At 34.6% G+C, this 24,717-nt stretch overlaps 2 protein-coding genes across 4 annotated transcripts in view; one reads left to right on the forward strand and one right to left on the reverse strand.

Annotated features, from left to right (window-relative positions):
- The window catches only part of LOC138933137 (achaete-scute homolog 2), a 157,293-nt gene that overhangs the window by 6,921 nt on the left and 125,655 nt on the right, over nucleotides 1–24,717 (forward strand). The gene's annotated exons all lie outside the window — the stretch shown is intronic.
- Y-y (yellow-y) lies at nucleotides 9,158–14,895 on the reverse strand. The gene is made up of 7 exons (XM_070295572.1): nucleotides 14,874–14,895; nucleotides 11,754–12,049; nucleotides 10,708–10,837; nucleotides 10,478–10,640; nucleotides 10,022–10,381; nucleotides 9,422–9,610; nucleotides 9,158–9,331 (listed from the first exon to the last, which is right to left on the reverse strand). Exons 2-7 carry the CDS (start codon nucleotides 12,031–12,033, stop codon nucleotides 9,158–9,160), a joined length of 1,296 nt encoding a protein of 431 aa, XP_070151673.1. The 5' UTR covers nucleotides 12,034–12,049; nucleotides 14,874–14,895.

Below are 24,717 nucleotides of genomic sequence, written 5' to 3' on the forward strand. Positions count from 1 at the left end.
CAAATTACGATTAAGCGAAGAAAAATATTTCTGAAAAAAGATATGGTAAAACCGTACGTAGTTTAAAAAGAATTATAACCGCAAATATATTAAATAATAATTGCCAATATCTCTGATAAAGAGAAAATCTGAGATGTTTCATGTTGCTGAAAGGTTTATCGTACTTTGTTTCAAAAGCGACGGAAGTTTAGAAATGGCATAGTCGCTTTAAAACCACGGCATCGCTTTTAATGCTTTAAAGTTGCCTTGAGGTAAACTTGCTTTTCGCGTATAAAATATTTCTCTGAGAGGAAGAATCTCGATTTCCTGCATCATATTCAAGAATTGATCTTATTTCTCATAAGAGAAAGAGATATTGATTTTTGTTCTATCCAAAATAATAAAATTAGTCTTTTTTCATTATTCGTTTCGATTTGCTTTTATTGTATCACGTGCTGATGGTATGCCATTATTATTTATTTGCAACGACAATCCGAGAAATGAAGAATTCTTCATTCGGTATAATGTTACACAAGCAAATCAAGCTGATCGAGAGGAATGGGAGATAAATTGTAAGCATTTTGAACATCAATCGTGCCTCGTTTGTCATGCTCATTCATGCTAATACGGTATGGAAATCAGGTCTTAGTTGCGTCAATAAATGCATGTTTCAGATTAATTTGATAATAATTTGATAATAATGCTTAAACAAATACCATAAATTGCAACATCGTTTATTCTCATTACCAATCGTGTAGTTTGTTATCAAAATTAACTCGTCAAACTAGATTCTACAAAAAATGTAACAGTCAAATGTACGTACAGTAATATCGTATATGTCTACATTAATATGTTTTTAGATATGTGTATATCATAAATACATAATATACCATATAATACATATCATAAATACATCATAAATCAGTTATTTCAAAAAGAAGATATTACACACACATGTCAAAATTCATATTCGTCAAAGATCATAGAATAAACAAATCTAGAATAAATTCATGTTAATCATAAAATATTCCTTTTGATTTTATTTTTATTTTTATCAAATTTAATATTTAATTTTTAAATTATTTTGCACAGATCGATTAAAGTAGTTCATTCTTTATATACAGGGTGGTCCTCGTAACGGTCGCCACGATTTTTAAGGCACTTACAATAATCTGACGTAAAAAAGTTTCAAAGAAAAGTTGTGTGGCTTCAAGGGTGCCATAAGATGGTGACAATGATTTGACCTTGGAAAATCATTTGAAGGTCATGTGAAGGTCAACTTTAAAATCTTAAACGGAAACCCCCATTTTTTATTTAGTATTCTTGTAACTGACATCGAGAGCTTTCCAAAATAAAGTATTAATAAAGTATTTTTTTATTAAGTACTTTTTGAGTTATTTTATATTTTAATCTGACATATTTTGATATAAAAAATTAAATATCTCGTAAAATATTTAGTTTTTGATAATCTTACCGTAATACTTCTATATACAAAATAATGAGACAAATCAATTAGTATAAAAAAAAATTGTTTTTAAAAAAATTATTTACAATGTATCTTTTTAAACAATTATTTGTTTTTTTTGGCACTAATTAATTTGTCTTATTATTCCGTACATAGAAGTATTACGGTAAAATTATCGAAAACTGAATATTTTACGAAACATTTTATTTTTTATATCAAAATATGTCAGATTAAAATATAAAATAACTCAAAAAGTACTTAATAAAAAAATACTTCATTATAGTGTTTTGGAAAGCTCTAGATGTCAGCTACAAGAATACTAAATAAAAAATGGGGGTTTCTATTTAAGATTTTAAAGTTGACCTTTACATGACCTTCAAATAATTTTCCAAGGTCAAATAATTGTCACCATCTTATGACCCCCTTGAAGCCACACAACTTTTGTTTGAAACTTTTTTACGTCAGATTATTGTAAGTGCCTTAAAAATCGTGGCGACCGTTACGTGGACCACCCTGTATATGTATAATATTAGAACAACACACAGACGTGCGATGCGCGCGTGCTTTTATTTATGGACATTTTTCAATTTCTTTAACTTTTCTTTCCTAACTTCAAATTTTTCTTTCACAAATTGTCAAAGTGTTAAAATTCTCATGATTTGACAGTTGCAAATAACACAAATCGCGAATAAAGCAAATCGCAGCGCACAAGCGAGACAATTGATCAGCATCACGGAAAAGAGGCAACGATACACTTCGAGTATCGACATAACATGCCTTTTCTAGATAGGGATCGTGCTACGTGGTATCTCTACATGAGAGATATTTATACTGGATATTTCACTAGAGAATACATATTGTATATTTGAAAGACTAATATACAAATATTATACTTGCTGAATATGCATTTCTAACTATTTCTACAATCCATGTAAATTGATTTCTCTATTATCCTACGTAAAATAGCTTCTTTCTACATGTTTCCTTTCTTCGTTGCTTTGCCTTCGATTCATCGTGTACAGATACATCGTACGTTACTGCATAATATGTATATATAGTATAATGTTCCTCGGAAATTAATTACTATACGTTGCTATTTCGTAGAGCACTCGAGTTGCGATAATGCTATTAATTGAATTTATCGATCTCTGTTACTTAACATTAAACGATTGTGGGTAAAAGAGAATTGTTGGAAAATTTCACAGTAAATACCTGATGGTTTAAATGTCGCAAAAACGATTTGCTTGATCTAATTAAGAAGCACAAGGCTATTGAAAATCAAAAAACATTATTCCTGGATTTTTCTGGATAAAAAGTACAAGGCTATTAAAGATAATTATTTACATGCTTCCCAATATATTCCTCAATATATCTAATATTATTGCATAATGCCACACGTGCGATAAGAGAACGGTTCTTCAAACGCATCTCTCACATTTTCGAAAATACTTGGGGCTGATAAATTCTAATTCACGTTTCAGATGGTTGATTTCAACCGCGTGCAGAGTCTTTGCGATTTTTCATAAAAATGCTCACACGGCACACGGATGCGTGCAATTTATCGTTTTCTTTTCTTTACTATCATTTATGAGATGTACTTGAAGGTTCTTTTACCGCTCGTGTTCTAGATCAGTGCGCACAGACAGGTACAAATGATAGAGAGAGAGAGAGAGAAAAAAAAAGAAGCAGAAAAGACAGGCTTGTGTGCAGAGAGATGAGAGACGGAGAAGATCGTAAAAGAGGAGTGAAAAGGTGCGGGATAGCTTTTTTGGCGAACGTGGAAATTATAATTTGTTTTTCCCCAAGTAAATATTCCCTTTTAGATTTACTATTTTAATCCCAAGAATATAAAATTGATATTAAATATATCCGTGTTGTATCAAGCGTTCTATAAAGCCTTCTATAAATGTCGCAATAGAAATTGACTTTTCGCGTAATTTATCGCAGCATAGTCAAACAGGCAGTTCTATTATTGCGAAAATAGTTGAAAGCTTCTCTATGTAATAACATTAATTTCTAACATTACGAAGCTTCCTTTTCGTATCGGTATTGTTTAGGTAGGTAGATGCGCAATACTGCGCTTCAATTAAACTTAATTTATATACCAACATGTTGCGTAAATGCGAGGAATTCCCGAACAGAAATTCCGAGTTAAGTATAATATATGTAATTCTAGATTTCAACACGTTAATTAAATGCGATATGACAAAACGTAACGCGATAAATAAGATGATAGCTCCTTTATATTCGACTCATTAGTTTTGAAACAGTCGCTCTTTAAGGAAAAGACATAATCGTTTGAGAACAGCGGCTAAAATTTATTGATCTGGCTTTCTCCCTATAACCAGCTGAGAAATAATTTTTGACCCTGGTATTCGAGAGTACTGAGCAAAAAGAGAGAGGAAAGTATCTCAGACATATATCGTTGTCTCTTGCACATTTTCATATTTTAAATAGAACAAAATAATATCATCTTGATAATTTATCGTTTACCATATTAAATGTATATTATATTATTAGGCTAGTAAGTATATTTATGCAGACGTTATTTTCTCTCTCTCTCTCTCTCTCCTTTTTTCCTTTTTTTTTAATTTTAAAATGTTAAAATTATATATTTAACTTTAGTATATTATTGCCAGTTTGCTTTGTGAGATATATGTCGTAATGAAATAAAATCTAGCACATTAAATTACAATCTTTTTCTATCGTTATTTTTTGTACTTCATTCAAAGCCGTTTTTTATATGCACGCGCAAACTGTCGTAATGAATTTCAACATACAGGGTAGGCCATTTTAATGTATCCACTGAAATATCTTCAAATCTATAAGCTTAGGACAAAAATATTTTAGACAAAAGTTGTATGATTCAGAGGAGGACACATGATGAAAATATAGACTTGACCTTGAGTGATCTTTTCAAGATCAAGTCAATGTGATCGATGTTTTCTTAAATAGAATCCCCCATTTTTTTATTGCATATTCTTGTAGCTTATCTCGAAAGCTTTTCAAGACACTATAATAAAGTATTTTTTCATTAAGTACTTTTCGGAGTTATTTTATATTTTAATCTGACATATTTTGATATAAAAAATAAAATATCTCGTAAGATATTTAATTTTCGATAATCTTACCGTAATACCTTTATGTACAGAATAATGAGGCAAATCGATTGGTATAAAAATAAATTATTATTTTTAAGAAAAAGTAAGTAATTATTTACAATATATTTTTTTAAACGATTATTTGTTTTTTTCTTTCTACTAATTGATTCCATAATTGAATCCATATTTTTATCATATGTCCCCCTCTGAATCATACAACTTTTGTCTAAAACATTGTTGTCTTTAACTTATAGATTTTAAGATATTTTAGTGGATACATTAAAATGGTCCACCCTGTATATGGCTAGAATTGATGTTAAATTATAATATCGTATTAACACATTCATTTAACTATGTTTAATTATATGTAATATCTTTTTTACACAAAGAAGAAGATTTTAGTTTTATTAATCTCTCTGCATTTGCAAAATTTATTTTTCGAAAGTAGTTGTTTCATTTTTAATCACTTATAAGTAAAAAAATCTATCAATTTTTTAGTGTTTGGTTTTTATTAATCTTTCAGAACGTAACTTTGATAAGAGCACGGAAATTTTAATATCTAGGAATCTCACTTATAAATAAAAAAATCAATCAAATTTTTAGTGTTTGATTTTTATTAACTTTCAGAACGTAATTTTAATAAGAGCACGGAAATTTTAATATTCTTAATTGTGTACTCTCCAAAAAGAAAAGAGACTAACGGTAAGAGTGGCTATTCTGGCCTTTTGATACTTACCGAGAAACTTGTTTAGTACCGCCATCTGAGTTTATTTTAAAAACTACGTAGAATTACATAGACGAATTCACATTTTTTGACACTGCTGGTAAAATCACCGTCCGTATTACAATTATAAATTAGAAATATATCCCATATATAAATTTAATTAATTGTATATTTTATTAATTGCGCATGCTATTTTTTCTATTTTATCATATATTATAAACATCATCAATGTTAAAAGAGACACCCTATATAGATACATATGTATCGTGTCCAGATGGCGATACTAAACGAGATTCGATAAGTATTTTACACGAGAAACGTCGGGATAGCTGCTCTCAGGCTCGTCTTTCACGTATACTTTATAATATATGGTACACATATTATGTAAAATTATTTTCTTACAATCACTCTTATTATATCTGTTCATACTTCTTCGTGATTTCGACATTACGAAAGAAGAGATTGTGAATAAATGTTATATTATTTCTCGATCAAGATCGTCGCCGAAGCGTTTATTTTCAAAAAAAATTTACTATATATTAAAATATTAAAGATATAATTCCATGTAGCACTTTTCTGCAGAGATATTTAAAAAAAATATTATTTTATATTTTTATATTTTAGATTATTTGGGGTAAAAAAATTTATTGTAGTCAAGATCTACATTTGTATTTATATATAATTTGATAACAAATTTTTTTTTCAACGTCAACATTAACATGAATTACATTTTGCAATATAATATCTTCGCAGAAGTGTATCAGCGCGGTAAGAAATAGAGAGCCTCTCTACTCAAGAAATAAATCAAGAAGATTAGGAGATACGGGAGAGTGGCCCCGAAAGTAACTTATAACGAGACTCACGTCGTCGCCGGTACCCCATAATTACTGGCGCCGATAAAAAAAGCAAAAAAAAAGCACAAAACACAGAAACGGACAGCCGCCGTGCAGCCACTTTTTAAAAAGGTGTTAAAGTGTGCTTTGTGTCCGTGTGTTCCATGTGGAATAGGTGTTAATTTAAAACAAACGTATGGATAGAGCGCCGATTTGATATCCGGCCGCCGTGTACTTTAATTCGCCCTGAAATTTCGACCGGCCGATCTTCGTTTCAGTGGCGTACAGAAAAAATTTCCTATCTCGATAACCAGCGATTTTTGACGATCTTGTATGTAACGAAGAGACCGAATGTTCAGTTATTTAATCGAGTTATTTTTTTTTTTTATAGCGATTATAATTTTATTCTTATTATTGCTAATTACGCATAGTGTGGACTATGTTTTATAAATCCATTTATTAATTTTTTTTAAGTATTGTATGCTTTGATATATTATTATAAATAGCGAGAGTTGTTTCATAAATAATAGTGAAGAAACCAATTATATTATATAAATAATAAAAATATATCTTTGAATGACGTAAGAAACAGATTCTTCGTTGCAAAATTTTATTAACATTCGAGCAATTTTGACAATCTCAAAACACGCCACTGCGATAGCAGATTTTCGTATATAACGTGTAATCAGCACAGCAGTTTCGAACCAATTTTTTATGTTTACCTTCAGGCAGTGCCCACCTTCCCTTCGCGCCTTCCCATTTCTTTCTCATCACTCGAAGGTGATTTTACGATTCGCGTCCACGTGAAGCGACGAGCAACGCCCTCGAAAGTCTAGGACGAGTTGATCTATACACATAAAGACTGCAGCAGTAAATTATTGTTTTTATTATCACAAAGTTATACTTTTGCCTATTATGTATTAATTAAAATAAAAAATAACGCCGTTAACTTGAAATTTCTCTCGATTATACGAATTATTTCACAAATTGTATTACCGGTATCATTATTATTGATAACACAATTCTTCTTATCATCAGATTGCAAAAGAACTTAACAATGAACACGGCATGTAATATTCCTTTCTCGATAATAAACGTGATAAAAAGTCCGATTTTTCAAGTAAGCCTCGAGCGCGTATCTAATTCATTACAGATTCGATCGATCTTTCTCTACGATCCATAATGCACGCGGTCCAGGCGCTAACGAGACAGCTCCGGAGCCATTAAGATTCCGGCTTATCACGATCGGGATGCAGCACGCGAAAAGACTCGTTTTCCAAATTGAAAACACGCCGATATCGTGGCGAACAATCGGCGAGGCCTGATCTGCTTGCCCTCTAATCGCCAGTTAGTCGGACCGAGTGCCGCGATCTATCGATTTATCGATCCACGGAATTAGCATTCGAGGCGTGCATCTCAGTCGCGGATCTCTCGGGCTGCAGCCACGTAAATTTTAGGGCCCCCACAACCCTATAGGGGATAGATCACATTTGAGATCTATGCGTAAATCATCGATTTCCTCTGTCCCGACGTGTAGATCCGCGCACGATACATTTGTACGATATTTATCGTATACGGTTAGGAAAAAAATAATAAATCAAGAAATATTAATGTTATACGACGCATATAATGATGGCTTCTCTGAACCAAGTTTCGCTCACTGCACTTCATTCGGTGCTTCGCGATTACTCGGAGTAATCGCGCTGCACCAAACAAGAAACATAATGAACGGCCGCGTGCATCGCGTCGCCCCAAGAGAAAGAAAGTTCTAATTCTGCACAGCCCCACCGAGAGAACAGAGGAAGCGCGTGGCCATATTTTACGGGCGGAGGCGTGAAACGGATAATTTTCGAAGGAAGCAATAATCGGGTCGTATATCAAGCCGCAGGAACGGCCTTCAAATTATCGGAAACGAGGGCCAAAACTAATGGACCCCGCGTTAAACCGTTCGGCTCCTGCCTTCTGGCTCGACGATGCTGATTCACGCCAATCAATTCGCCATTTTCGCACCGCACGAGCCGAAAAAGTAGTCGCTTCTCACCTCAGACTTGTCGAATGCTCAAGAAACTCTATGCCTTGAAGAAATAAGGAGGAGCAGGGAAATAGATTTTATTTCTTGTTGCAGTTACACGAATTCCAAATAGTATTAGGTTAGGTTCAAGTAGTATAACTTTGCTTCCGCCGTTTTCCTATAGATGGCTTTAGCGGTAAGTAGCTGTCGAAATAAATAGATAATAGACGTCATGCGATAAACTTGGGCATCTGTCAACATAACCCCATAGAAACATTAGTCGATTTGTGTCCGCGTCATAAAGTTATTCTCGATTGAAAATGTCAGTTTACGAGCCAAATTCTCGTCATTTGCGGGAGGTTTTAATTTTCTGCTTCAATATGAAGAAATCTGCGGCTGAGGCTCATCGAATGCTCTCAAATACTTATGGTGAAGCCGCTATTAGTGAAAGAACGTGTCGTGGTTTCAACGCTTCAAGAACGATGATTTTCACGTCGAAGACCGGCATAGCGGTGGAAGAGAGAAGGTTTTCGAAGATGCAGAATTGGAGGCATTACTTAATGAAGACTCGAGTCAAAGTCAAAAAGAATTGGCACGATCATTGGGAGTGACTCAACGAGCAATTTCAAAACGAATCATAAATGTATAACCAGTTTTTTACAATAAAGCCTCGAATTTCGGGAAAAAAAACGGCGGAAGTAAAAGTTGTACACCTAATATCTAAAAAATATTTTTATTTCTTAAAGCATGTAACATATTATATATTTATACAAATTATAAACAATACAGAAAACAAAGATTAAGATTTTTTTATTATTATAACAATTATGTGAAAAAATCTAGACAGCAAACTGGCCAAAATACAAGATGCGAAAAATTTATCAAATAATTATTAAATAAATAGAAAAAATTGCAACTGAGATACCTGAAATTCATGATGACAACTATTTTGACAGATATTTTTGACTATCATTTTTCTTTTAATTTATTGATGACTATATTATATTGAATATAAAAATCAACACACGCAACGAATCATGAATTTCACCAGATCTGATTGCTGATATATTTTAATGGCATGTTGTCGCAAACCGTACCTGCGATCGCTGCTTGAACTGGTGTGGTGAGTATTCTAAAGTTCACATCCGTGTAATTTAGAGTCGACAGTAAGAAAATCGGCATACGATCCGATATAATCCAGAGTAAGTCGTGTTTCACCTATAGTAGAGCAGTAAAAAGAGGGCAATAAAGAGTGAATGAAAGTAGTATGACAAGAAAATACATAATCGATATAACTATAAACATTACCTTAACGTCTGCTGGAAATATCATAGCCTCGTCGTGTCTGGCGATAACTGCCTGATTGATTGGTGCGTAAGGTAGCATGGAATTCCAACAGCCGATTGCATTCTGATCGATCAAATTAAAGAATTGAAGTCCGTTCTCGTCCATCACAGATGCCGTGCAATGGGATAGCGGTCCCCTTGACGGCAACACCTACGTGAAAATTAATAATAATATATGATAATTGTACGCGTATATGTAAATGATCGGTAATATATAACATTTTTTATTCAGTTTAGTATAAACTTTCTCTTAACGAAATTTCCAGATATTCATGATATTCAGTAATACAAGCGAAAGAAATCTTCCCGAATCGAACTTTACAAAGATAAACAGATGAATAATTTCTTGTTGCAGATATGAATACCAAAGCATTCAAAATATCTTCACTTAAAAAAAAAAAAGAATGTAACATTATAATTTTATAAATAATATAAAATAAAGGCTTTTTTTTTATTGTAATAAATTGCGTAAGCAAGTGTAGAAAGTAAAGTGGCCAAAATAAGAGATGAAAAATTTATCGAATAATTAATAAATAAATAGAAGGAACTAAAATTAAAATACCTGAAACTCATGATAGCTATTTTGAGACAACTGCTGGTCTCTCAAGATTTTCGTGGAAACCGCGAATTCCCGATAGCTGCTGAGGGGATGGAAGAAGAGAGTCCGATAGCCATCTGATTTTATCGGTGTTAGACTCATCCCAAAAATGCCTTCCTCTCCCCATTGGAAGTTCAAGCCTCCGATATTGTAATCGCCCGCCAGAGGATCTGGCATGAAGTAGCTGTGCGTTATTCGCCAGGATGTATTTTGCTGCCAGGAATACACGATGAGACCATAGCCGAGTTCGTCGGACATGTAAGCGAAGGCATCGTCGCAATTGTCTTTTCCCAGATCAACCGCGATATTGGCGATAAAGGTATTCTAGATATAATAAAAGAAAAAAAGAGAAAAGATTCAAATCGATTAAAAATCGAAAGAGATGTAACACAAATCGAGCGCAAGAAAAGATCCGCATACCTGATTAATATCTTCCGATCTGAGCTTATATTGCCTTATAACTTTATCCGTTTTCAGGTCAAATACATTCAAGGTATAAGGACAAGCTTGCACAGTAGTTTCATCAATTCCTATCGTTCCGGTATCCAACACCCATAGTCTGTCACATGCATCTACGTGAATCCTAAAAAAGATATTTATAAAATGTTGTACAAAATGTCTTCAAACTTATTCACATTAAGCGATGCCACCTGTAGACGGTGGTCAATCCGCTGCCGCAGGCACCAGCTCTGTTTTGAGACCAACTCGGATAAGGTATAAGCTTCGGCGATACACCTTGATTAACGTCCAACGGTATATAATTCAACGTAGATGGTATTCCTGTAGTACAAAATGTTGCAATCGTTGTATTAATATTAATATTATAAAATTAAATTTTATCATATAATTGTTTATACAATCAAACAGAATGATCAGGACATTCAAAATATATATATAAAAAAAAAAAAATAAATCGAATCAATATTATTGAATATATATAGAATATATACATATATAAAATATCGAATATATAATTAAAAATTAAATGATATAAAGAGAAGAGAAGAAGATGCGAGAGAGAAAGAGATGTAGAAAATGCGCGAAAGGATGGAATGGCGTTGAATTCGCGAAGGTCTTGCGAAGGAAGTAAAGAAGAAGGATAGGCAGGGTAGAACACATTAAAGAGCTTACACAGCGTGCCGCCGTCATTGTTCGGCCTTTGTGCGACAGAAAAAGCGGTGGCGCGCGCCAACGTATATAATAAACATAGAGCGTGCAAAAAAGTGGAGTGAATAAAGGACAGCCGAGAGCTTGAATAAAGCCGTTCGTCGCTCTGTGTCTCCCTTTTCCCCCCGTAGTAGAGTGGTGGGAGGAGAGAGAGAAGCAAAGGGTGAGCGTTTGGGGGTGTGGGGGAAGGTGGGGGGGGGGGAGAGTCCGCGTTCGCGGAGATGGGGGTGGGCGGCGATCGACAAGGACAGAAACGCTCCCATTGAATCGGCGCGCTCGCGGTTTTCGGCGCTTTTTGTCGCGGACCGGAAGTCGCTCAGACGGGAATCGAGGCGTGCACCTCCTATGGCGATCTTCCGCGTATTATGCCGGCGTCTGCTTCCGGTTCCTGACTTTGAAGCGTCGCGCCACGTTTCTGGCTCCAAGTTCTGGAGCCCGTGTTTTGTCGGTCGCGTCGCCTAAGACGTCATTAATCGAGACGCTAAAGCGTAGCCGTAATTTTTTAATGACTAATATCTTCGACATTCACCATCGCGCCACCTTGGCACCGTGACGAAGAGCTTGTTTCTCCAAATCTCGATGCCGACAGGCAGAGAATTCTCCGGGACGTATTCGCCGCTCGCTATCGCTAAATTTCTGCTGCGCCGATCCGGATAAGCGAAGTCCATTGTTTTCCAAGTGAATCTTTCCCAAAGCGGAGCGCGTCCAATCTGCATGCCCCATATTTGAATCCCATCGACGTTTTCGGTCCAGAGTAACAGGAGGATCGAGATGAGAGCCAGGGAATACCGGACACAATGACTCTTCATTCTCGCTATTCAATCTCTGTGTGAAAAATATATTTGCTTAAAAAATATTATTACATGATAATTATTCTCTGTAGGAACGAGATAAACAAGATAGTAACATAAAGAAATCTGTTGCGTTATAATAAATATGCATATATTATACACATGTAGATATATATAGTAAAATATAGGGAAAAGTTGGGTAAAACCGGATAGGCGGATCAAACCGAGTATCCCTGTTTTTTTTGTTGTTTTTAAATATAAATGCTGCTATCTATAGCTAACTTGTGTTATTAGTTGTAGATTGGCGCCATCATTGTTTTAAAACAAACCATATGCCTGTGCATACGATATTTCTTTTTTAATAGAAGTTAAAAGTTTTTAGCCCCCAATAAGATCGATATCTCGAGGCAAGAATCGAGTCGTCGTGCATTCTTTCTACATAGAGAATCTGTTTCGATAAGTGCAGCATTGCATTCTGTACATATTGAAGAGTATGTCATGTTAATTTTGATCGGCACTTTATACGCCGAAATATACAATCGACATATTCGTTACTTTCCTTGTGGTGGGACAAAACCGATTACTTACACATGTCACATAATGAAAAGAGAAAGAACTGTCATCCTGACTTTGTGTCTCTACAAAAAGCAGTTGAAAACGAAAGCTAACGCTCGGAAGAAAAAAAAATCATTAAAAAAAAAAAGATTTTTGAAACCCCTAAAGTTAGAAAGTTAAATAAGGGAGTCCTGTAGCGATGTCGCGAACAAGAGGATCCTTTTGTTTGTGATTTTCGTCAATAGAATACATCTTTTTATTGTATTTTGATTAAAATAAATCTAGATTTTGTAATTAAAATGGTGTTTTGCATATTTTCAAATGGGTACCCGGTTTGACCCTACTAAGGTAGGACAAAACCGGGTACTTTGATTTATCCACAAAATCTTGTTATTCTTGGTAACCAAAAAATTTTTTTTCCTCAATTAATCTTATTTTCTCATAGTTTAAGATTCACTAAAGACTACTAACGGTCGGCAATATTTTTTTTACTTCTAGATTTTTTGTCGGAAGACAAATCCATAAATGTACCCGATTTTACCCTACTTTTCCCTGTACATAATTCTAATATATATATATATATATATATATATATATATATATATATATATATATCTCACTAATTAACTTAATAATTAAATCAATCTCTCTATTATAAAACTACTAAAATATGTATGAAACTACTTTTCAAATGAAACGTTAATTACCTGTGCAATACGTAACACCCAAATACGCGTGATAAATATGCATTTATTACACTTTTATAAAAACACGTAAAGAATTGCATTTTTATATATAGATTAATTACATAGATAAGCGCGTATATATGTATGTCTTAATGTGGCATCGATTTTGAATGGTAATTTTTACCAAAAGCAATGTAGAAAAGAAAATGTAGTACGATATAATTGCTAATTAAATTTTTTTGTTGAGAAAAATATTGATTTGTAATTTATCATAAAAGTCAAGTGGATAAATAGAAAGTATTACGAGAGAGGAATAGACAGACAGAGAGAGAGAGAGAGAGAGAGAGAGAGAGAGAGAGAGAGAGAGAGAGAGAGAGAGAGAGAGAGAGAGAGAGAGAGAGAGAGAGACAAACACCTCTCGATTTATTTGTAACTTATTATTTTTCTAACCGGTTCTCTTATCACATCGCAACAAGTCAAACTCTCCTAATGTAGAAAATAAAATATAATGCTATTATAAAATATGTTAATTAATATTCTGTTACATAGATCTTAAGCCAAACCAGTGTGCTTTAATTAGCCAATAATATGGAGAAAAATTTACTATTAAATTGACTTTTAATCGTATGATTAGCGTGCACGCTTAAAATATATTTCTAACAATTTTTATAAATTTTTATAGTAAACAATAGTTTGGAAGGAGTATAATGTCTCAATAGAGGACTTTAGTGTATTTTATCAGAAAAAAAAAAAGTAAAAATAAAAAAGTAACAACAACGTTATACTTTCTTTCCAACGCAATATAAATATATTAAATTTAAATATATTTATTAAATGTATGATACAGGATGTCGTATATGTATATCTTATATATATATATCCTGTATAAATATATATTATTAAAATAAATATATATCATTAAACATATAGCAAAATAAAGATTTGCAAAAAATTTAAAGAATCAGGAAAGTCGAAAATTTTATAAATAAATTATTAAAAGTAGCTTTAAGTTTTATTAAAAATTATTTAAAACAAAAAAAGAGTTTGATCAAAAATATTGGATGTGATAAAAAAAAATTATTCTATTATAGTATTAAAAATTTTTCTTATGAATTCAAAAATTAAATGGAAAGTTTCGCTTTTCTATACAATATACAATAATAATTAGACGCAGCTATTTTTCTCATAATTTCAATTTCGTCGGAAAAAGATAGAAAATTTTACTATAATTATCTCGCATCCCTCGATATTTACCACATTTATCCAAACAGAAGCATAGAATATAAATCGGTATCTTCAAGCAGCACTCGAACACAGAAATATTACATAGACTGAGGAATTCTGAGAGAAACGCGATGAAAAGAACGAAAATGGGGAGAGACTTTTGTAGTCTAAAACTCTAAAACAACTGGAAAGTCACCGACGCACCTTCCAGTCGTAAACTGCATGTTCCTGTAACACGCTCGCCGTATATAAAGCATCCCAGTCTTACGGCTGAACCGTACCTCATATCACGCGGAAACCAATGCCCATACATGAAGAGAAATCTATCTTACTGTGCGCTTATTGCACGCGCCTATCCAAATCTAAATTAACCAGTACAAACATTATGCATACCTGCACTTATGCGTTTTGATGCCTCGATCTAATAGCCTTGGAGAGGGGAGAGACACGCTTCACGCGTGCCTTAATTCGATACCGGTTCTGTTTTCGCACAAAAATGTGTTTATAAAAAATGAAGAAATAATTTAATGATAAAATTAATAACAGGTAATAAATCAGGTAAAACTATGTCCCATTTTTACTGAATAATATTTCAATTATAAATTCTCTTTAATGAATTCGGTGTCGATTACTAAATTTACTCAGAGATAAAATTAATGCCTTTTAACATTATTTAATATACACAAGTTTGCAAATAAAAATTTGCTTTGTTTTATTCTCTTTTATTATTATTATTATTATTATTATTATTATTATTATTATTATTATTATTATTATTATTATTATTACTACTATTATTCTGAATTTTGTCAAATTTTGTATTGGATGGTCACACTATTATAGCAAAGATTTATTCTAAGTATTATATTTACTGATAGAAACGCTAAAGAATGTTCCTTAATTAAGGTTAATACGTAACATTACATCATAATTAAATGGAAATTCTCAAATAGCATGCAGCAGGTCATGATTTTTCTTATTTTTCTTTAGATTTTAACCAACTCCCAACTAAATTGCGAGCATTTTATAAATATTGCGAAGTAACTAATACCCGTATTCATAGTCCTTCTTTATTTTAAGGACGGAGAAAGCCTCCATGAAGGATTCCTTGAATCTGCAAGGCCACCTTGTTTCATAGATGGACCTCGAGTCTCCCTTTCAGAAGGAAGGAATATTTTAGAGATTTTTAGTGACCGACTGGAGGCAGCACCGTTTTATGCTGCCTGCAACTAATTTCATATAGTACATATGAAAACTTTATCGTATTTTCAAAAAATTCCACGGGATTTTCCCAATCGCGAATGTATCTTTTCGGAATCCGCCACAGAATCCGATTCTCTGGATTTTCGTCTTCAAATCTATCGTCAGAATCATTTAAAAATTCATTGTCCATTATCCCTTTTTCCTTTATACACTTTCAGTTTGAGAGCGCGACAACAAATAACCACAAAACCACAAATGTAACGAAACTAACTTTTCGAGGTTATATTTGGTTATATTCTGCGTATCGTCTGCTAAAAAGCCTCCTCCATCACTCCTCAAGGAAGCTCGTGACCTTCCTTGAGATAAGGGAGCCAATAAGATTTCTTGTTCGGTCAAGGAAAGTTTATGAAACGTGGAACGAGGAACAAGGAATCCTTATTCCTCAAGGACGGACTATGAATACGGGTATAAGACGATGCGAGACTTACTAGTCTTGCCATAATTGAATATATTGCAGGTATGCTCGATCTGTGCTCGCAATGAGAGATACAAGCGAGATCTCTATATAAATCATAATAAATGCTATCGATACGCGAATGTATTTTATTTTAATATTAGCTGCTAACGGAACGATAAAATTGAATCTGATTGCTATTCAATTAAATTCATAAATCTACGACGTTGACCATCGGGAGGAACCGCGTGTGGGCACGACGAACGTGAAAACGGGAGAGGGTGGGGAACGGGAGGGAAGGGGGGGAGGGTAAGTCATGGAAAGTCATTCGTTAGCCGTAACGAGATGACGACAAAAAGCCGCCGTCTGTCTCACGGATGATCGGCTCCCGAGAATAAATTCCCGAGGGCGCACCGTTATATCTTCCCGCGCGCAAACTGACGGCCGAAATTGCGCTCGGTCCACCTTCTCGTTGCCCCTCCTCCCCTTCCTCTTCCCTATCCCTTTCGCCATCCGTCGCGTTTCATTAATCAACGCGCTCTTCCCGAAGGGTGCAATAAGAATTTGCGAGAATGAATAATTGCCGGTGGGCGAGAAATACTATTTCGGTTTAATTATCGATGACGGGGCGGCATTAACGATAAATCGGATGCAACGTTTGGTCAAAATTAACGCGTCGCGTTATGGTGTGAGATATGTTAGTTAGTATATAAAAGTATATAAAGTATAATAATAAAAGTACGCAAGCCAAGATGTCATGAAAAATGTTCAGTCCCAGCGCCATTCAATTTACGTCAGGGAATTTCCTTTTGCTTCTTTTTTTTTTTTTTGTCGTAATAACAAGCTTATTAGAAGGTTTACGAGCTGCCGTGATTTAAGGAAATGGAATGAGATATAGCCATTTGATTTTTTATTTTCGTAACGATTAATAAGAACTCAAGTAATTTCCAGTCTATGATCACCAGAAATTTAAGCAATGTGCAATACAAATATCATATATCGTGTTAAGTTAAAAATTATTAATACATCTGCTTTACATTTATTACTGTCAGAAATATTCAAACCGCATGAAATAAACTGACGCAACATACGAATGACAAGTTGAGACATATTTTAAAAAGGCTCTTGAGATATTGACCAAGCCAAATCACGCTTCGCCAATTTTAATCGGCTCGTGCCTGTATACTCGACACAAAACAATATCTCAAATAGAAAAATATCTGCAAGTCGTGCAATCGATTAAACTTCGTGTGCTACCTAGATATGCATATTTTTCTTTTTCTTCCACAAACGCTAGATTCCGAAACTAAATCCATTTATTTTGCACGATTCAGTCATGCAATGCTATACCAAAGAGAAAGTCTTTAATATGGGCCAATGCACGCGCGCATTCTGAGTAAACATCGTGCATTGGCTTTATCCGGTCGTACGTATAACCATCTAAATGTGCCTTTCGTCAGCTGCAAAGCTAACGCGGATCGACTTTGTCAAGGCATTTTCTTGTGATCGTGGTGCTGCTCCATCAAGGCCGCCTAGATTGCTTCCCGGATCGCCCGACGACTTCCTAGTTGACATGGTAATTTAAAAGCAGTCACTCTCGCTTCAAATCACCGCCTATCATTTTCTCATCGGACGCTTTTTGCGAATTATTAAAATTTCAAGAATTTCAAGATCGATGTCTATAGAGACCAGTTATATTTTCGCAATTAGCAATATTACGAAGCGTGTAAAAAATTGTGAGTTTTAACACACGCGAAAATGACAAATGGATTTAAAAAAAAAAAAAAAAAATTTGAAACACTTTTTGGAAGAGGATATAAATGACTAAGATTGGAAAGTGGAACGTCGCGGGAAAATATTGTGTGAGTATCCCTCGCATTATGTATAATACCGTCATTACACGTATCCGATTCAATCGCGCGGCTAATTGCACGGTTTGCATTTCGTGGTAATTATCGGATAATAATTAATGCACGAATGTACAGCGCGGCCCTTTACACCAATAGTGAGCCATGATATCGATAATATTATATACATTATTTAAATTTATAGTGTTAAATTACAACAAATAATTATTCGCTTACAGAGTAAATACAATTTGCACGTAATTTTCACAAGGTGTTATTTGTTTCGGTTTAACAATTTGTCCTATTGCGGCACGGAAAATATATAAACGAACTGCATCGTAAGACACTTTATATGCACCGCTCGTTAATTCCATTTGCGCCACGCGCTCGAAAATAAATCTCTGCCTGCGGGCTCCGGGATTTTGCATACGGTTCATCGACGTATTTCGACGCGAGCGGTACTTGTGAAGGTCTCAGACAAATTGCGATCGTTAGTCTCCGGGATATGACTGTAATGAAATAATTGGTATACGATGGTCCCTATGAGTATTTGTATGAATCGCAGCTGCAAATTGAAGGGGATTCAGCGAAATAACGATGCGGATCGCGAATAAAACTATAATAACATGAACGATGATGCGAGGAAAGTTCGTCATTTGCGGTTCCAATTGTGCAACGAGATATTGACGGTTAACTCGAGATGATCGACCTCGTTTTCATTAAGTGCGTAATTTTGGATGTGAGACAGAGTAATTATTGAGGCTCTAATAAATCTTTTTTGTAAAAAAAGATTGGGGAGTCTCTTATATATATTATATACTGGGTCGCCCATTTTAATACATCCAGTCGAATATCTCAAAAAACAAGCCCGGAAGAGAAAAATGTTTCAAACAAAAGTTGTGTAGCTTCAAGGGGGTCATAAGATGGTGACAATGATTTGACCTTGAAAAATCATTTGAAGGTCATGTGAAGGTCAACTTTAAAATCTTAAATGGAAACCCCCATTTTTTATTTAGTATTCTTGTAGCTTGCCTCGAGAGCTTTCCAAAACATTATAATAAAGTATTTTTTCATTAAGTACTTTTTGCGTTATTTTATATTTTAATCTGACATATTTTGATATAAAAAATTATATATATATATATATATATATATATATATATATAATTACATAAATAAAAAATGTGTACATAAAAAAATTATGTATAAGAATATAAAAATCAATTATATATTTTTGAAATATGTATATATATAATTCACGACACTGAAGGATTTTATTCTTGTAAGAGAGGGAGGGGGATTTACTAAAACTTAAAAAAAAAAAAAAAAATAATTTAATGTGAAATGAGAATCTTTCAGCAAGATGAATTAGTGGCAACGCCTGAGCTTTCAGCAACCATTTTGACATGAAACGAGACGGGTTGCCGACGACTTCAGATCAAGCAGGTTTTAATGGCTTTGTAGATTGGTTTTTCCTTTTATAGAGAAACCATGTGATATATAACGGAGTAAACTGGATAAAGCATTGGTAGAAGGTGAGTTTTCTAACATGGTGTAAATATATGAATCACATATAATACCATCATACAAGCTACATATATATCAATATATCTCTTATATAACTAAATTTTTTTTTTTTTTTTTTTTTTTTTTTTTTTTTTTTTTTTTTTTTTAGTGATGAGAGCAAAATCAGATTTTTGCGCAAAACCACATTTCAATTCTTTAAAAAACAAAAATTATTATAATCATGATTTGCATGGTATATTTATGTTGTTAAATGTCAGCTAGTATTGATTAATTATCTAGATCCTGAAATGTCAATAATAATCACTAAAAGAATTCTTTATGATCGTAAGCTCTATCATCAACTAAAATAAAAGTTTTAAAAGTTTTTTTTTTTAATTAAATATAATTAAAGAAATAGTACTTTTGTGTTTAAAAAGGAAAGAAACAAATTATGAGAGAAGAACAGAAGAAAGATTTGCATTTCAAATTGACACGTGTTTTTCGTAATTCGCACTTTCTGACACGCGCGTATCGATCCTATAAAGTGGGAGAACATTTGCAAGATAAATCGCAAAGGATCACAGGATAATGAGACCTAATTTATTCCGGACGTATAGAAGTGTATAATAGGTAGATAATAAAAATAAAAAAAGCTCTAATAAATAATATAAAAACATGGAGAAAATGGGCCAATGAGAGCTAAGCACGGAAAACAGTTTCGTAAATTATTTTTGTTAATGGTTATTGAAGATAGTCCGAAAAGAAGCCGAAACGTTTAATTGAAAAATATTTTTATGAAAATATTTGCGCTTTTAGTGTAACATCCTATCGATAAAAGTCTTATAGTAATATTTTATCGATAAAATAACATAATAATGTTCGAAAACATATCCGTAAATTCACAAATTATAAAAATTAAGATTGATTTAAATTGAATAAATATCATATAGAACATAGAGAGAGAAACTATTGGTCGTTATAAATTTTATAAGTTTTTTATACAAATTTACATAATAGTTACTCTCTTTTCACTTGATTTTTTCCTATTGTTATATATTGTACATTTGGACGTTTCATATGTCATTTGTAATGTATCGTATTTAATGTTTTTGGATTCCACAAATGTTACGTTACTGTTAGCTATAGCGAAAGAAAAGGGGCAGAGAACTTGGCAAAATGAGGCAGGTGCACAAGTTTTATTTCGTGTCCCGGCAAACAGCCTCGGTTTCGTCCAAAAGTCATGTCGAGCTTTGACAGCTTCGTTATTTATTATTAATTCATCTCTATCGTACCAAAAATCTTCATTAAATTAGTTTTATAAGAACTGGTATTTGCCATATTAATAAAATAAGATTTAACTAATATAAAATATTTATTAACGTATAAATACTTATAACACGTTTCCATTTTAAAGCAACAAACGTATAAAATATGTATTTTATTAAAATAAGTAATGTGCAATCGCATCTCGACATATTTATATATCAATTAAAAATCGAACAGCATCACAAAAAATGTTTCCTTATAAAATGTAAATTGCTAGGTCAATCAATCGCAAAATTGGATGCCTTTTTTGAACAAATCAGGATCGGGGAGGAATCCTAAATAAGAATTAGTCGCGAAGCGTACAGGTGCACAGGCTAACGAGCGTAGCCTGTTCTTCCAGGTAGGATAAGAAAGAGGAAAGGAAGAAGAGGATAAAAGTAAAAGAGAAAGAGAAGAAAATAAACCTGGAAGAAACGAATGAAAAAGGCGCGAGCAGCAGGAAAAGCGAGGGTAAAGATAAGATGGTGACAGGTCGTACCAAATGACGAACGAGTAAAGAGGAAGTGATTGTACTCGCTAAAGAGATAACAGGATGATTTATGATCGAACATCAAATAATCGCCGATACGAGCGAAAAACGGTGACGCGCGACGAAGATGAGATGTCATCAAGTCGGGATGAAGAAGAGACGCGAGAAGCTGCGGGTGTCGAGAAATCGAGACATTTGCGAGACTCTCCGATTAAATGACGCGTTAGCAAATGAAACAATTCACGCAGGGGAGCTTCTATCCCCATAAAAAATTTGAATCGCTTTAATCGCCCCCTCCCCCGTTTCAGGCATTTCGGAAGCCCTTTGACAGCCGAGCATTGAGAGGAGAGACGCTCGTTAACTGTTGTAAAGACCGTCGCTCTCTTTTTGTCCCTCTTAAAAGGGTAGTAGCGACGTCTTTGTTGCGATCGTTAGGCTCTCGAGCAAAGTACTCAAGTACCAGAAAAGATACACGGACGAGTAGCGGCGGTCGCCCGGTACACGAGGTAGATGAAACGAGCTACCCGGCCGCAGATCCGACTCCGATGAAATACGGTTTGTCCAATTAAGTCACGATAAGATCGCCGCGGTCCTGGGTGGCGAGTTTTGAAACGACTTCATTAGACTACCCATAAAATTCATCGGTTAGCCGTGAAACGGTACCGAGGGTTTCGTTGCGAGGGGGCGGGGGAGAGGACAGGTTAAGGGGACAGGTGCCCGCGCGTGTCGTACATCACCTCGGGAGGTACCAGGTATATATTGTACGTTCGGGAGGAACGTCTTGATTTCCACAACAAAAAGAAATGATTAGAGCTTATTAGCGGCGACATCTCCCGAGGAATCTTGATATAGAGGCGAGACGGGATCTCTTTTTGCGCGTGTGCCGCAGAGCGAGCTGACTTTTCGATATTGTTCCTCTCTCGAGGCAAAGGAATGCGGTGCGCGTACGGGAAAACTTGTACCAAATATATTTCGTTAATTCTCAAAATATTTCATGCCATGCCCCGTACGCGATCTTAAAAAAAAAAAAAAAAAAAATGTACACTGTAATTGTGAAAGATTTCGACGATTTTCCCCCGCGTTTGAGAATATAAAAAAAAAAAAAAAACATTCTTCCAGCAATATACAATCGAGTTCAGATCCGTAAAATTGTAAGACGAAGAAAGTTCATTTTCCACATTCCTTCTGGGCATACGAGGCTTTGTCATCCCTTTCTTAGGAGAGAAGAGAAAACGCGTCCGCGGGGACGCGGATGAATAGAGACGTTTCAGCAGGGAGTAATGATACAGGCGGCTTGACACGCGCTCGCTCGCTCGCGAAGCTTCCGCAATGCCGTTTATATCCAACCGGTCTTCTCTCGGCGGCACCGACAAGTTCTTTCCCTCTCTCTCTCTCTCTCTCTCTCTCTTCTGTTGCTTTACTTCGCTGAAATGAGATCAAACGGCCGGCCATCGGCGAAATTCGTTGCCCCTTTGACGAAACTCGACGCGCACTGTGTTTCTTCGCAATATAATAAATTTACCAAAAAGGCCGTTGTTTTATGCATCCGGAAGAGACCGCGGATCGTAAAAGAGAAGCGTATCGATGAATAATAAAAGTAGCTGGACGCGCGGGGGTAATATCGCAAAGGGGAAAGAGGAGAGGAATTTCTCCGCGTGTATCAGAGTCGCGGATGCCCCCCCCCCAAAAAAACGGCGAGATGTTTTGCGCCACGAGGTTTTTAATGACCTCGCTGATTATCAATATATCCGTGTATAATTATCCTCGAAAAAAATAACACGCATGCTACGTCATAACTTCAAATTTTCGAGATTTATATTCCCTTCCTCTTTTCTCGCATAGTTATAAATTTTCACGATCAATCAGCCTTCGATTTATAACGCAATCAAGCGAGTTTCTGCCCCGAGAACAGTTAAGCTCCCGTCAATCTCGATCTGTAGGCTTGAATGGTCACGATAAAAATGAGGAAAAAATTATATATTGCAAATTCTCTCACACGTTTGCAGAATTATTTTAATAATTCTGTAAACAAGAGAAATTTTCAAAAATATATTTGCGTGAAAATTTTTGTAAAATTATATTACGTTATCGTGCTCGGGGGATAGTATCTTTCAACAAAACGATCTTTAAACAAACGATAAATTGCAAAACCAGTACGATGATACGATGTATGTCAGTTTATGTAGTAGAAAGAGTGAAAGGGTCGACCGACTATTAAGCGACCGCGAGCAAGCGGTACCGCGGACCCCACATTTACCTTCATTATTCCCACGTGAATCGTTGAAAATCTCACGTGAAACTCTAATGAATACTAATTTCGAAACGGGCTCCGCGGTCCGGCCAAATTTCAGGTCTTTTACCAGGCAAGGTGATAAAACCTCTGGTTCGAGAGCGTGCGTGGATTCCCTGATTCTCCTCGCGAGGGAAAAAATGCCATCTCATTTACGTCCTCCACGAAGGATCTCCTATAAGACGCTCGTCCAATTTTCGTCTGTCAAAATCTGTTTATGTGTCATTCTCGCATCCGTAGCATTTTATTCGAATCTTTGAATCTCGTAATTAATCATGGGAGGATTAATAAAATTCTTTTTATCGTGCTAAAAGGTTGAATCTCATAAAAGATATATACGGAGCTTCAATCGTGTAAAAATAATCCCAAAATCGTCGACGTTACGAGGATATAAATGTCGCGTAACATTTTCGAGATGATACTTGGAGATTCGACGGTGATGGTCGTGCTTTTAATATTTCGCAAGAATATGCGTATAAGCAAATCATTCCGTTGTATTGAGAAGTGAAAAGTGGACCGGGTTCGGTCGCGCGATTGTGAGTGCGCGTCGACAAGTGTTCTCAGCTATTTGCAAATTACATCTCGGAACACGACTCCTTAGTAAACACCGCGCTCTACTTTACGAGACACAACACGCTGCGCCCGAAAAGGGTGTGAGCAATTATGAAAATTGCAAAGGATAATAAAGGAAGGGAATTGGTTTCCTTCGGTTAATCTCTATTAACCTAAATTATTTCCTAAATGAGCACCCGTAATCGTGAAAAATTATAAAGGCAAATTAAAATACACAATTGACATAAATGAGATGCTAAATAAAAAACGATGAATTTTCTTAAAATAATAAAAAAAAAAATAAAAATAAAAAAAAATAATAGTTTAGAAATTATATATTACACATATTTTTGCGATATCAAAAATAATTATATAACTAAATAACATTTAATATAAGAATCTATAAAGGGATAATGATTTTTATTTTAGAAAGCTATTTTACTTTAATTTATGCAGCGAGAACCGACTTGATGCAGGTTAAAAAGAAGAAACTAAATAATTAATAATTATCATTTTAAATGCTAGAGAGTAATTTTAAAACTTTCTAATTCATTTCTCAGCAGCTTAGCGAAATAATTATTTCACGCGAT

Source organism: Polyergus mexicanus, unplaced genomic scaffold (genome assembly GCF_030449975.1).
Source record: "Polyergus mexicanus isolate NDT 795.1 unplaced genomic scaffold, iyPolMexi1.0 SCAF_5, whole genome shotgun sequence".
Taxonomy (NCBI): Eukaryota; Metazoa; Arthropoda; class Insecta; order Hymenoptera; family Formicidae; genus Polyergus; species Polyergus mexicanus.